This window comes from Gymnodraco acuticeps, unplaced genomic scaffold, assembly GCF_902827175.1.
Source record: "Gymnodraco acuticeps unplaced genomic scaffold, fGymAcu1.1, whole genome shotgun sequence".
NCBI lineage: Eukaryota > Metazoa > Chordata > Actinopteri > Perciformes > Bathydraconidae > Gymnodraco > Gymnodraco acuticeps.
In genome coordinates this window covers 3339054-3354321 of record NW_022992351.1, presented here as the reverse complement: position 1 = coordinate 3354321, position 15268 = coordinate 3339054, and the positions used below count along the sequence as shown (strand labels likewise).

The 15268-nt window shown below is 39.5% G+C and overlaps 1 protein-coding gene across 5 annotated transcripts; it reads left to right on the top strand.

Moving 5' to 3' along the window:
• The first annotated feature begins 2796 nt into the window (after positions 1-2796).
• alx3 (ALX homeobox 3) lies at positions 2797-13663 on the top strand. 5 transcript variants are annotated; one of them, XM_034208927.1, is made up of 7 exons: positions 2797-2929; positions 4381-4938; positions 6560-6714; positions 8598-8904; positions 12007-12281; positions 12563-12688; positions 12903-13663. In XM_034208927.1, the coding sequence occupies exons 3-7, from the start codon at positions 6568-6570 to the stop codon at positions 13263-13265; spliced, it is 1218 nt and encodes a 405-aa protein (XP_034064818.1). In that variant the 5' UTR covers positions 2797-2929; positions 4381-4938; positions 6560-6567; the 3' UTR covers positions 13266-13663. The 5 variants fall into 5 exon arrangements, with proteins under 5 accessions (XP_034064818.1, XP_034064819.1, XP_034064821.1 ...); XM_034208928.1 differs by having other exon boundaries at positions 6522-6714; XM_034208930.1 differs by lacking the exon at positions 6560-6714.
• Positions 13664-15268: the final 1605 nt, after the last annotated feature.

Below are 15268 nucleotides of genomic sequence, written 5' to 3'. Positions count from 1 at the left end.
TCTTTGAAATAATTGCATGTCCTATACGATAAAAATACATTTGAAAGCGAAGGATGAGTCACAGCAGAGACAAAACCCACGCCACCGTGCAGTGAGCTGTGGGTGAAGTGGTGCATTATGGCCAGTGTCTGGGTGGCGGTTTGGGGGGTCGCGCTCTGTGCCCAGGCCCTCGGGGCACCAGTAGCAGGATGGGCCCAGGCATCCGCTGGGAGGATGACCCTGCCTTTCCCTGTGGAGTTTGGCTTGTACAGCTGTATCTGATTGGACAGGAACAAAGAGCAGCACTGCACCAGGGGGTTTGGCATTCAGCAGATAAAACAACTGATCCCCTGAGACAAGAATCTCTATATTCTCCCTTATAGTTCACAATTATGTTGATCTGAAAATAATTGGTTAACTGAATATACCAGCTTATTTAAATATGCATAATGTAGAGTGTTGTGATCCTGCAAGGCAGATATGATGGCTTACTATCTCGACATTTTACCAGCAATAGGCATACTTAGTTCAGACACTAAGTACGTTTGAAATACTTTGTTCTGTTATATTGTTGTTTGTGGTACTGCAAGCCAGATTTCGTGAGAACAGCACAATTCATATATAATTTGAGTTTTGCCCAATATGTTGAGCTCCTTGTTTCTCTTACTATCTATCTATATATCTATCTATCTTAATTTCGTATTATTTATCGTTTTTAGGGGCTTGTATAGGCCTTGAAAATCTGGTATACACTACTACATATTTCACAGTCATACCTTCAAAGTTTTGTAAGATCTATACAAAACATGTGAGTCTAACAATACCTCTGATAGCAACAGAGCTATGTGAACGTTTCATTTTCCCCACTTACTTTTTTCAGCTTAACTCTCAAAAATCGGACAGATTCATTGTGAGCAGTTACGAAAAATAATTGTGTGTGACTTTCATACGTTTTTATAGCTGACAGCTTTCTTCCAAAAAAAGTGAGACAGCTAGGCTACCGGAGAACTCCTGTGCGTCAGAAGTTTTCATCTGATGTCTCGAGCCTAAACAAAACAGACCTGTCTCTCTGTCTGTCTGTCTGACACCGACACAAACATGACTTTAAAGTCTGCGACCTTTAAGACAATGATCAACAATCTGTCAATTCAATTGGAAAACTTTCGGTAAAGTAGGCTAAGTTTGTTTTAATCGAATTTCGTCTTCATTTCTTTTTAGCTAAACGAACAACGAAACGAAATATAATTTGCCTATGTTAATGGTTTTTACTATAAAACTGCCAGTATTATCAATTTGTATTCCCGAAAAACTGTGAAGAATAGGTTAACTTAGTCGACAGTAACTGCTTCAATCACGCTTTTTTGTGCACGCAGAGCACAATAATAACTTCACATTTAGTATTTATTTCGATTGGCAGAAAGGTTTTTATTCTGATTTATCACAGTGCAGAAAGCCACTAGCCTAAAAATGTCAACAGTCTTGAATAAAAAACAAACACTAATAATGTTATTTTTTCAAAATCCAATTTCAGATTATTTTTTCTCTTGAAAAAAAATGTGTCCATATGACAAGTAAACCATTCGTTCTTTTTTTTTTTGCTCCAGTTCATTATTACACAAAAGGAATACTAATTAGAAAGAAATCTAGTCTGTGAGATGACGTGGGGAATATTAAAAACCTGCAGTCAAAACTCTGAAAAGAAACTCGTTTGTTTCAATCAGAAGAAAAATGTATCTCCGGAATATAAAGCTACATTAATCTGGAGATGGGATAGTTATTTGCCGAAAAAATGCACTCATCTACTTTTAGATTTTTTTTCATTGTGATCGAAAGACACAAAGGGGAAAATAGTTAATACAATTGTTTTACTGTTATGTCAGACTGGAAATCATGATATTAGATTACATCTTGAATACGTGGGTAAATAATTATCAAGTTGGTTTAAATGTCACTTATCATAAATAGATCTCTATATATTGATAATATAAATTGAATTGTCCACTATTAGCATACCCTGATATTTTAAGTTATTTTTATTTAAATGTATTTTTCAGTAGCTCAACCACTGACAGCTGATTTCAGATCTTGACATCAGATTTTCTTTCAGGGTGAACACAGGTGCGTCTTGATCTGAATAGACACTTCCTATATCACCGGGAAGACAGAAGGACCTGAGGAGGTTCATGTCCTCTGGCTCAGGAAGTCCCATGATCTCCATTCTGCTTCTCGACCACCTCTAATTCAATCTGAGACCCCGGGTCACGGGCAGTGTTAGAGGTTGTTGTAAAAAACAGCATCAATAAGATTATAGCCATTACTTAGAGCTAAAGAGGACCAACAATTCGTCTTGCGGGTAACTCGATGCATTAGCCAACTATTTCCTCAACATATTTTAATAAAACCAGTCAAAAGTAGTCTAAATCATAGCTCAACTTTAACTTGGCCAGTAATTTTCAAGGCACACATATAAACGAGGCTTTAGCCCAAACCACCAAATAACTGTAGGCTGTGCTTCCACCTCAATTGACCATTTATAATCTGATGTTTTTAAAGAAGATTATTTACGTCAATAAAGAAGATTATTTACTATTTTAAAAACTGTTTGACCTCAATATCAAATATTAACTACAAATATGCACGGTTCAATTAAGTCTATATACCTTTATAGAATTCAAACAATAACAAATACATAAAATAGCATAATTACCGCAAGATGACATTAAGCAAAACCAACGACGACCTCACTACAGGTTTATTTTTTAGGGAAATGTCAGGCTATTTCTTAGTCTACTCTTTTCCGCGCGCGTCACCGCCCAACAGGGCCTCTTCGTCAACGCTTCCTCTCCAAAACATATTTTAGGATTATTCATTTTTTAGCTCTGGCGTGTGCCTTTATCTGATACTTCCAGATGGTTTTGCTGAGGTGCATGTTTACGGATTCCTGGAGATTGTGAGTAGGGAGCGAGGCTGTGTCGTTACCGGCGGTCTGTCCTTCATTAAGAGCGGGTTCTTCTTAACAGAGAGGCGAATCTATCACGACAGACAGAGCCTTCATAACCCGATGTTCGCTCGCACACACACACACACACACACACACACACACACACACACACACACACACACACACACACACACACACACACACACACACACACACACACACACACCACCACACACACACACACACACACACACACACACACACACACACACACACACACACACACATACATGCAGCATTTCTCTTTCTTAGCTACTGTGCCGAGCAAGCTTTCCCACCTTGCTTTCTGTGTCCAATATAAAATAGGTTAAGTGCCCGTCTGCTAATTTGCTAAATGATCAGAATCCAACACGGCACCTGTAGGCTATGTGCAGGAACCAGACTTCTGTGGCACTAAACAGGATTAAGTTTAGGGGCCAATTTGAATGCAATTGTAGACACTTCATACTGCACTGAATCAACTTGTGTACATTAATCAAACTCATGTACAAATACGCCTGTAGACCAGGGATTTTCACAAGGCTGGACCAACGTTTCCTGAACTTAAACATAGTTGTCCTTGGTTGGTTGCATTAATGTGAGCACTGTATAATTGAAAAGTAAATCACCATATCATCAAAAAAGCTATTATTTATTTTTCTGTTGTCATTTTTAAATTACATTTTTAAACCAAATGCAAAGTCTATACTCTGACAGGCAACACATTTGCAGAGGCAAAATGCTTCAAGTTGACAGATAGCATGTCAAAAGTCGCATTTTCTAATTATCCGGTTAAGTTGAATAACAATATTTGACCCCAGTCAGATACATGCTGATGATGGGTGAAAGATATAATAGTGGTCGGGTGGTCTCACTTTTCTATTGCTTATATCGGCTTGGGCTCAAAGCCTTATTCTGAGTAGTTAATATTGAAATGATTATTATTTAGTTTTTACTTAACTGTTTCATGGTTCATTGTAGCTGTCTATTTATGCTGGAAAAAGAAAATGTGCAACGTAAAATAGATCTAGTGAACTGCTACAGTAGTTCATCTTTTGTTGGCCTTGTTATGTTTGGATTTGAAAAATGTGTTCCCAATTTCTAAAACCGCAGCATGAAAGCAACACACAGCAGGAGATTCATTAAGCAGCAGACAGAAATGGTCTGATAAATCAACACATAACTGTATCCACATTTAAATTCATATTTTAAGAAAAGGCTGCAGCAATAGTCTGTCTGCACTCCAACATCAAAGTCCTTTGGCCTAAAGATCACTAGGGGTTTAATTCAACTTAATATCACAATCTTTGTAGTAGTAAAATGAACGGAGAAATATCTCCTTTAAAAACTCTGGCAGGACAGGGTGGACAACAATATGTCCGTACAGTAAAACAATAACATGTATCAATTATTTCTGACAGATATGGCCCTGCTCATCTCCAGTGTGTTGTGGCTAACACTCGCTGGGCTCCATGACGCCTCACAGGAGGTCAGACAGAGGACAGCAACCCCACTTCCCATTTCCCTTTGGAAAAACCTCAACCCCCATCGCCGCAGTGCACCATCTTAAGATTCCCAGAATGCACCTCTCCAGCCAGCTGACCCCCAGGTCAGCAGCTGTCAATCACATCCTCAGCTGGCTCTGCAGCTTCTGGACACAGACTGGAGGATGTGAGGGAGGCCTCTGAGAGGAGGCCTGGCTCTGCATATGGGATCATCTCTGTGCATTCATGGCGGCTAATTCAATTAGCTATCCTTCTCCTATTCTAATGCAAACCTCAGGTTGAATCGCCACCCTGTACGTGAGTGGAAAGGCCCCAGGCAGTGATAACCAGACAAAGACAGACAGCTTGCATGAAGCACAACGTTTTACTTCATTCTATCTGGCTGTCTATATTGGTGTTTCTATGGCAGGTCGGTCTTAATAACTTCTCCATCTTCATGCTGTTGGAGGATCACACAGATTGTCCCTGGAAAAGGTCAGACCTTTGCTTACTCTCCTCACTCAAGAAAGACTATTATTCATGATTACAACATCACTAAGTTATTATATGAACTTTAAAACGTAGGATCGTACATAATAGTGAAGACTACTGCCTGTCCGATTTGATAGTGTGTTTTTGTCACATGCAGGCCGGTGTATGTTCCATTAAGTTGTGTGTGTTTGCAAGCGTGAGGATGTAAGGTGTAACAGGGTGTGACAAAGCACTGACAGCCATGCAGGATGTAATGGAGGGGGGGGGGGGGATGGAAGTGGCTCTCTAGCCCAAGGGCCGCAGGGTGCGCGGTGAGAGTGCAGGGTCACCTTTATCCACGCTGTCTGTGCCCGGTGCTGGAGGCAGCTGGGGGAGACCTGGGACTCCCAACAGGTTGAACTGATTTCCTGTGCAGGGTCATGCCCAGGACAAGCTCAGAGGACAAGGGTTTAGGACCGCAGGAGCTGGTCATGGTATGGACATCGAGTTGATGTTATGTTCTGCCATTTCCCTGCTTTTAACCACCGCTTCGTCCCCTATGAGTGGGTAGAGTTAAACTGCACACATCACATATGTGAGTTTTATATAAAGGACAATGCTCTGTTAAAGTTGGACTTTTCAGTGCATGATTGAAAGGACACCCCCCACTCTCTTTTTGAGTATAATTAAACAAACCACAGCTCACAGACGTCCCACACAGAATCATAGGAGGCTTTGATTCCTCAGAAAATAGCATACCCTCTACATATTATGCTCTCTTGATGCAGTATTCATATAAACACTGTTACCTGCGGCAGCTCTGAGATCATAACGCAGACGTTCTTCCTCTTGCCCACATTTCTGGAATGCATTTACTCAGCTGGGTTTGAGCTCTGCTGCCCCGGGCTACAGAGGACATGCTTGTCACGGGATTTAAGAAACATATCCGTTTCCCCCCTGTGTGTACATCTTAAAACCCCTATACTCCCCTCTAACAGAATTATGAGGTTTTTAATGGTGGTCAGCCCGACAGTTTGACAAATGCTGGCAAAGTACACGTCATAGACTGAAATCTAGGTGGATGAATACACTCAGAGTGTGGGAGGGTAAAAGGTGGCATTGTGGTTGTGATTAACATGACAGCGTGGTCTTTTTTAGCCTCTACGCTCTACTGACTTGAACATGTTAATCTAAGTCATGTTACACATGTCATTAGGCCTTAAATGGTCACTAATCATTTTAAACTTGAAGGAACTCTTCCTCTCCATGCAAGCAGCCATTTATTTGCAATTTGTGTCCAGATGAAGACTGGGGATTTTCATTTTGTGTATGACTACACTTTAAAGCGTCTCTTGGTAAAGAGAGGAACGTTTTAAAGTATTATCTGCACATTGGAATACGATTGTCATTAGAATTGAAAAAAATGTTTTCTGTCGGTTTATTTTTGTTTTGGGTGTATACCAAAAAAACAGTTTCTAGGTTTACATGTTCTCTATTTTTCATTGAAAATTCTGAAGTTAGAAGTTGTAACAATTCAAGCAAGAATGTAAGCGCACATATTGCCATCATTTACATCACATCGTAACTCTGTACTTCTTGTTGAACAGCCTTTTTTCACTCTGATCTGTTACTGTGGACACTTCAGGGCTCAAAATGGAATCAAATGGGGCTTATGAGGCCTCTTGGCCCAAATGGACCTCTTGTTTACACACTTGTCCATCAGCTGAGGAGCATGCGGCCTCAGGTATCCACAGAGATGGTGAGATGTCCCCAAAACTATCGGTACTGTGTCTGGACCTGGTAAGTGCACTCTGTTTAGACGAGGTTTGTCTAGATCGGAGATTACATGTCAGTATCAAAAGCCTTTTATCTTATGCTGAGTCCAACTCTTTCTTAAGACATTCAGTCTGTTTTGTGCTGCGGTTTAAATGAATAACATCTTGTGCTCTGTGCAATGGGTATACGATTTATTTTAATTTGATATATTATTCGTTTTATATTGATCAAAATAGTTGTCAAGTGAGTTTAAGTAAAAGCCCCCCACATATGTATCAATTGCATTAATTAAAACTGCATTTCACTACAAGTTCGGAATGTTATAACATGCTTAAAGATTGTTGAGCTGTTTCTATAATTTCCAAAAGACATTCATTAAAACCGCAGAAATCAACATGCTGAACGAGGAAACGGCGAACATACTAGCCTACTGTATAGAAAAAGAAACATCGGTAACAAAGTTAGTATTTTGTGTTTAGTATTGCAATCACTATAATAATAATCTTTATTTCGGTTTAGCATTTTTCTGGAAAGTTGCATTATTCTTAAGATTGTCGATCGAAAACGTAAATCTGTTTAAATTAATAAACTCGCTACTGAGAAGCTTTTGTTTGAAATTAATATTATTTTGGGAGCAGACTGCGATACAAAATAAGCGTTATGGTTATACACGATTTAAATAAAAGACCAAATGACATTTATGCGGTTACATCGTTTAATCAATAACCCGGATGCCGACGCATTTTCAACTTTAAAAGTCTTTACGACCATATCTGTTCAAAAACAAAGACAGCGGAAATAATAGATATCACAGTAAAGTGAACATTTAATAAATTGTATTAATAAATGTCAATATTTTATTTATATTATGTGTGTTTAATGAATATGTTTTCGTATGGATTTTTCTCAACTTTTTATCGAAATTAGTTTGACCTTGGCAGTATGTTGACCTTATTTCCACATGCTTTGTAATTGCATTAGGCTTTCCCCCCCCATTTTATTAAATGATCAGACATTTGTGTCACAACAGTGAATTTTGTCATTTTTGACATATTGGTGTAGGCCTTATTGCCAATTCTCGTTTAGCTGCAGAAGGACACATATTTAATGGAAGCAGAGAAACCCAACACAAACTAATGAAAACTATAGATTTACTTTATTCTAGCGGTTATTAGTTTAAGAGCTAGAATGTGCTCGCAGATTTCTTTATTAAAAATAAGAAAGTCTCTTTCTGACGAAGAATATGAAACGTAACATTTAGGCCCAATCCTTTTTCCGACTTTATAAAATAAAAATACAATGATATAAAGTTAAATAAAGTTAAACATTACATTTGAAACAATAAATACATTTATTCGGTTAAAGTGTTTTTGTATTCGTTCAATTCTCCGTGCGTAAACGGTCGTGTGTCTGCTTCTCCTATCCTGCTTGGTTTGGTGATTAGGTCCATAGCAACATAATTTATGAAATAGGAATTAAATGGTTAATTGGAGGGACAGAAACCACACGTAATTTTTGGCGGATTATATCAGACTGCTGGATGCTGAGACACGCCACCACACACACACACACACACACACACACACACACACACACACACACACACACACACACACACACACACACACACACACACACACACACACACACACACACACACACACACACACACACACACACACACACACAGCCTCTCCCTCTCTTTTACGCACGCACACACACTCCAACTCCCGGTTTCACGGGTCTTTGTTTCTGATCTGTTAAATCCCACCCACTTGACAAGAACACAGAATAGAAAAAAAACGTTCTCACTCAGGCGCCCACACTACCAGCGCCCAGTCGCTGTCTATACTACCTGTTGGACCCGTAAAATGGAGACGGAGAGTTGTTTGCCTTTCTCTTCGCAGACCAGCAGGAGGACGCCTGAACATTCCCCCAGACTGGAGCACGGTGGCTCCTTTCTCCCTTGCGATGAGCTGCAGAAACCCTCGCAACTTCCGCCTCTTCCTCACCGCCTCAGCCTGCGCGGGGATCTGTACGCCGCTGCTATGGGGAGGTTTGGGGACGCTGCAGCGGACTTTACGCACGGCGCGGCCTCGACCAACCCGCCCGGCTCACCGTCCAAACACAGCAAGTTCTTGGAGAGTATAAACCAGGACCCAAAGGGCACAGCGATAATCGGGAAGACGGCTTTTTATGAGGGCAACTCAGAAGGTGAGTTCGAAAGAATGTATGATACAAAAAAACACATTATTAGCAACAAATAATCTCTTTTCTTTTTTTGTCAAAACTACAAGTAAACAAAGATGTTGGTGGCAAAACACACACTGAAGTGAGAGCCTTAACACAAATTATGTTTAAAATCCATACTTTCATCAGCTGGTGTAAAACAACACATGGATGAAGAAGTACAACATGAGAATAATACTTATCCTTTAGAATACATTGTTAAATTTAGCAATGAATTAAATAACACATCTAGTGAAACTGCTTTCCAATAAGCCTCCTTTTCCTGCATTTTGCATGCTTGTCAAATGTACTCTTTTAATAAACAATAATAACAAAGTGTTGACTGATTTTGACTGGCTTTGCTAATGAATGCATTGTTGTGATAAAAATGTCAACACATTTTCTCTCACTTTACTTTTCTTAAATTAAAGTGAGAGGTTAAAGGTCAGCTCGCTGCAAGTTGGGTGTGTCATTAGGCTACCAGTCAGTTAAAACAATTTGAATTATAGTCCCCACACTCTTGTGTTTCATATTCTCTTCATTAGCATGTTTTTGTAATATAAAACATCAGAATTGACTTGAATTGTGCGAGCAGGCGTGCTTGAGTCAGACGTTATAGCCTGTAAATGTCAATTATAGGAAGAAAAGTAACAAAAAGTATATTTGCAACCAAAGACGGAAGGAAAGATGTGCTCTTTCACTTTATTTATTGCTGTTGACGATTCTGCAAGGCAACAGAGGATATGAGCGCTGATGATCTCAGTGATATCTGTGTCCAGAACAATATACAACGGCTTGATTCATGTTCCTGCCAAAGACAGCCAATATACTTTTTTCACAATTAGTTATGATAACGATATCAGTTGTCCTGTTTGAAAGTGGATTTGTATTACTTTTCTTCTAAATTAGGTTTTAATAAGAGTATATGTGTGGTCTTCCCATTTATCTGACACACACAGATACATATATGCTTGTGCACTGTAAAGTGTTTCGTGTTAGCTTCATTTAATTTGGAAATGACTGTGTATATTACTTTAAATTAGTAGGGCTTTGCATGCATGTGCACAAAAGGTCCCGTGTGTGTCTACACAAAACACTTTTCATTTGTATGTTTTAGATTTTGGGTTCGTTCACCTTCAAAGACAGACACGTTTTCCTGTTTTGTCTACAGGAAGCAAAGTTGATTGATTATTGGACAAACCGAAACATTTATAAACTTTAAGCGTCTTCACACCTCAGAGTTTAATTGAGGTTGGTTTAATTTAATTATTAATGTTACTTGCCGTGGATTCTTGAAAATGTAGTACTAATGAGTGGTGAGTTGATCGGAAATTGTTTCAAAAATGGCAAAAAGATTTCTCACTACTTAACAACTAAAAGGTGGTCAGAATACGTATATGTAAATCTTTCAATATATTTGTTTGAGGCTGAGATGGCCTCATTTTAAAGACCTTTATTTCTATGTCTTCTAACTATTGGCATACAGATGTAAAACCAGTAAATATATATCCATTAAATAAACAGAAAAAAATAGACTGAAGTTGAATTACTTGTGCAGAGCAAGCAGCCCAGAAAATAAAAAGCTTACATTTCTACCAAGACTGTGTTAGAATTGATGCTCACAGCATTATGATCCTACCTTTACATTTAGAATTCTTATTTGCCTTTTCCTGCATTTCACAAAGATCTCCGATTACACTGGAGTCAGAGCGGATGTGGGTGTTTGACAGGGTAAAAGCTATACAATGTCCTGCGGCCCCAGTTTGAAATCTTAACGGTGAATGTTCACAGCATGAACTGCAGTATGAGGTTAGATCTAATGGACACGAGGAAATTAATGTTGCAATGAAAAGTGCTCTCTGTTGGGCCCCATATTGAATTAGGAGAATAGCAAAGTAATGTCTCAGCCGCCCCCAGTAAGTGAGTGCCTGCAGATAGACGGAAATACATTTTGTTTTGGAGCTCAGGGTTACACATAATGAACGCAGACAACAACATTCAAACACTGCGGGAGGGAGCAGGCTTTTCCATGGTCGGTTAACGGGAAGGGGAATAATGCTTTCAGATTCCCCCTTTCCGCTAAATGCCAAGGGAAGTATATATATTATTTATTTAAACAATCAGGTGGCTTTAACAGATAGAAAGTTGTCATACACTCTAGTGCTGTTTTCTTTCTTTTAATGTTAATGTATTAACAATGTTGTCCTTATAATAACTTGGTTTGTCTGTTTAGAAGGTGAACCGTGGCATCTTATTTTCTACATTTCCAAATCAAATCTGTTTTGTATTGATAGCCTTGTGGGTTTAATTCAAACCAACTCACTGAGAGTTTACTGTGGGACATTTCAGCTAATCAAATTAAATCGCTGTTGAGCTGAATTAGTGTTGTGCGTGTTGCTCCGTCCAGCACCACAGTTCAGCCTCTTATAGTTGAGTTTAGGAATCAAATTTAGAAGCATTACAAACAAGCAAGAGATGTTCAGACAAAATGTTTGATGCGTTATGCTGTTCAATTTGATTTTGTAGAATTAACTAATTTGGTCTTAAATGGAATCTTTTCTCTCAGCAGTGATAATGGGAATACTTGATCATTTAGATGTTTGCATTGGTGCCTGACATGCAAAGAGATTTGGTTTGCAGCATTGGCCTTTTCTATATAAAAGTGTGTTTCTCATTCTCAATTTTTCGGCAACCATTCAAAACCATACATTTCTTTATTTTATATTAGCTTTACTTTACCACAAAAGCACATTTTCATTTGGAACATATTTTTCAAAAATGGTAAAAAATCAAACTAAGTTAACAGTTTATACAAATCATTTGACAGATGATGAGACTTTAACAATGCTAAAATATGCTTTTATTGTATTTGTCTTCCATCTTCAAAATAAATGCTACAATCTTTACCAGAGGTTGATGATTATAAAAGTATAATCAGTGGCACCTTTGAGCCCTAACAGCAGTCTGAAACAGGGACAAAATAAATGTATTTTGATGAATTGACTACAAGACTTTTCATTTGAGTTAATATTTATTTTGAAGTATATTACATTGTCTACCTTTTTCTGTGTCCCGTCAATGTTGCAGCCAGAGAGAAAGGAGCTCCAAAGACGATGGGCTACCCTGGCCTTGGCCTAGAATGTTGTGGGAAGCTGAAAGAGCCCGGCGAGGGTCTGCATGGGGTATCTATCGCCGACTCCATCGACTTATCGGGCAAGAACAAGAAGCGGCGCAACCGCACTACCTTCAGCACCTTCCAGCTGGAGGAGCTGGAGAAAGTGTTTCAGAAGACGCATTACCCTGACGTGTACGCCCGCGAGCAGCTGGCCCTGAGGACCGAGCTCACTGAGGCTCGGGTTCAGGTGTGTGAGAGCAACGAGCTCCGATGTTACAGTTTCCTTTTATACCTATAAACAGAGAGTTTATACATCAGTTTAACTTGAATATCTTTGGGTGTTGAACAGACAAAAAAAAAAGGAAGACATAATCTTGGTTTTTAAGAAAACGGGATGAGCATTTTTCAATATTTTCTGAAAATGTAAAAACCAAACATATATTTAATAATCAAAAAGAAAGATAATCATTCGTTTCAATAACAATTGTTTCTGAAATGTTCGTGTTGTTCTTTATTTTCTATCGAAAGGTTTGGTTCCAGAATCGTAGAGCCAAGTGGAGGAAACGGGAACGCTATGGGAAGATCCAGGATGTCCGCAACCACTTTGCTGCTACATATGATATCTCTCTTCTCCCTCGCCATGATACATACCAGGTAGACCACTGCTGATCTCGCATGACATGCATGTTGTAGTGGAAGCATTAGTAAAAATGTTAGCCTGCTCGGAAAGTTTTTTTTTTCAATCTCTATCCAACATTTGCACATAATTGTATCTTGATTTAGGGTCATTGGCATTAGGTATGAAATGTTCCATGTCGATACCATTCAAATTCTAAATGTGTCTTATCCTAAATCTCCTGACGTGCAGATGCAGGGCAACCTGTGGCCCGGGGCGGCATCCGCGGGGGTCGGTGCTCCAGGTGCTGGCTGTGTCTTAGGAGCAGACTCCCTCCCCTCGTCCTGTATGAGTCCATACCCTCACCCCCACCCCCACAGCAACCTGCAGGGCTTCATGGGTATGCCCCCATCCCAGAGCCATCCCCACCACCACCACCACCACCACCCGTCTCACCATCCGGGCATCAACGGCCTGTATTCCCTCCACAGCTTCCCAGGAGGCCTCGGGCCCCATTCCATGGAGGGGCCGGAGAGCGACTACAAGCCGACGGGCCTTGTGGCGCTGCGAATGAAAGCCAAAGAGCCAGGCAGCATCCTCTCCTGGCCTACATGACCACAACAGAGCCAGCTCCATATTATGCACTGACTGAGCAAACGCATATTACATCCTTGACCCATACACATCCCTCAATGTACATACTCCCCTCAGCATATGTCTCAAATAATTCCTCTAAACAGTTATGTAAGCCATTGGAGGCTTTCCATCATTATGAAGGTCTTAAGAAATATGAATTTCATAAACATTGGGGGCCACTTGAGCCTCTAGCACGAAACCCTATTGTATAGAAACTGTATTGTTCCAAGGTTTAGGTTAATATCCCAATGCTGAAACCAAAGAGGAAATATTATTTAAGCATGTAAAAATTGTAATTATCGTATTAATCATTGTTTTTTCGTTTGACTGTTGTGCTTTATAGTGTGACCCTTAATAAAGGCCTCCATCTAAATCTTCTGTCTAGTTTTGCGAAAATACATTAAGAAAACGGAACACAAACAATCTCAGCTTTAATTATTTTATGATATTTAAAAGGCGAAACTAAATTGTGACTCATATTAAACTAGGAATGTGGTTGTGAGTCAAAAATGCTTCGCAGGCTGTGGTTGCCATAAACACAAAGACTTCTGCTGTGCAGAAAGTGAGCTTCTTCTTACTTGGGAAATACACACAAATACTCAAGGTTTGCAGCATGGGCCTCACTTCAAGAATCCTTCAGGTAGCACCTTATGTATCAGCAGCGTGTGGCAGGCTCATTTATGAAACACAAACTGAGTGGCCGCACTCCTATACTGATGATAAAGTAAAGAGCCTCCCACAGAAAGAAGGATTTACATCTGCCATCAGTAGTCAAACACGACCAACTGAGTAATCACAAACAGAAGAAAATGGGATTGCCATGTTTTGGTTGTAATATCCACTAAAGATCTTCTGCTTTTATTTTTTAAATACTGTTGTCTCCATGGGAAGAATAAGACATCAATAAATTTCTGTGGCATACATAATCATGTATTTATACTAAATGCATTCATAAAGATTTCAGGAAATGCAAGCTGTGCTTTACCCCAAAACAATTAACTTTATTGTTGAGAAGAAACACTGAATTGCATTGTACCATACCATCTGGTGTACATTTTTAAATACCAACACGTTTTGCAGACACACAATTATTTCAATCTGTGAGGGATTGAGAATGCAATTTGTCACCATTGAACAAAGCAAATCGAAATCCTGCTAACTCCCCAGAGGTGATACTCGCTCTCCGTTCCTTTAGTCTGTGTCAGGGTTTTGTGTCAGCCACTAACATGTGGTTCCAATAGAAGAAAGCAGAAACCCATCAGAAACACTTTCCACACCCACAGCTTCAAATTCCAGCCAGGCCCTGGGAGACGGCAGCCCTCACTGAAGTTACAGTCCCCCTGATTAAATCCCAGATTAAGTGGAGGAGATAAGGAGACCTGTCAGTAGGGATAAGGGATTGAGGAGATGGCCATCTTTAGGAAAGCTGAAGAAATAGCAGATGGTGTATCAGTGCTCAATTTTAATATTTATTTTTTCGATAAGGAGTAGGTTAACCAAATGATCTGTCGATGAACAAAAGAGGAAAGTCGGTGGCTTTGTGAATTAGTTGCAACTCTGCCAGCACAAATGTGATATATTTGACAATAAAATAAATGCAGTATTGTTTATTCTTCTTAAAAAGAGGATCAAAACGAATTACCTCATCTTCCAACAGTTTTGATTACATTGTCCTTTAAGTAACATTGATGTGGCACAAGCTTTGATCTGTTTCAACTCAATACATCATGCTGCAGAGGCCTTGTATGATTTGTCAAAAATGAAATGAAAAATGTTGAGTTAAGAGTGCACAATGCTGGGAGAAGTTATTAACTAAGTATCACTCTGTGTGTAAGGGTCATCAGGTGAAGACTGTCTCTAAAGTCTGGAAATGAATACCCTCAGTCTCATTAATGGACGAAAAAAATATGATTTAACGCTCATTAAAATCTGCACAGCTGCCTGCTAGCCACTGTTCTGAGCTTTGATCTCCAACAGATTTA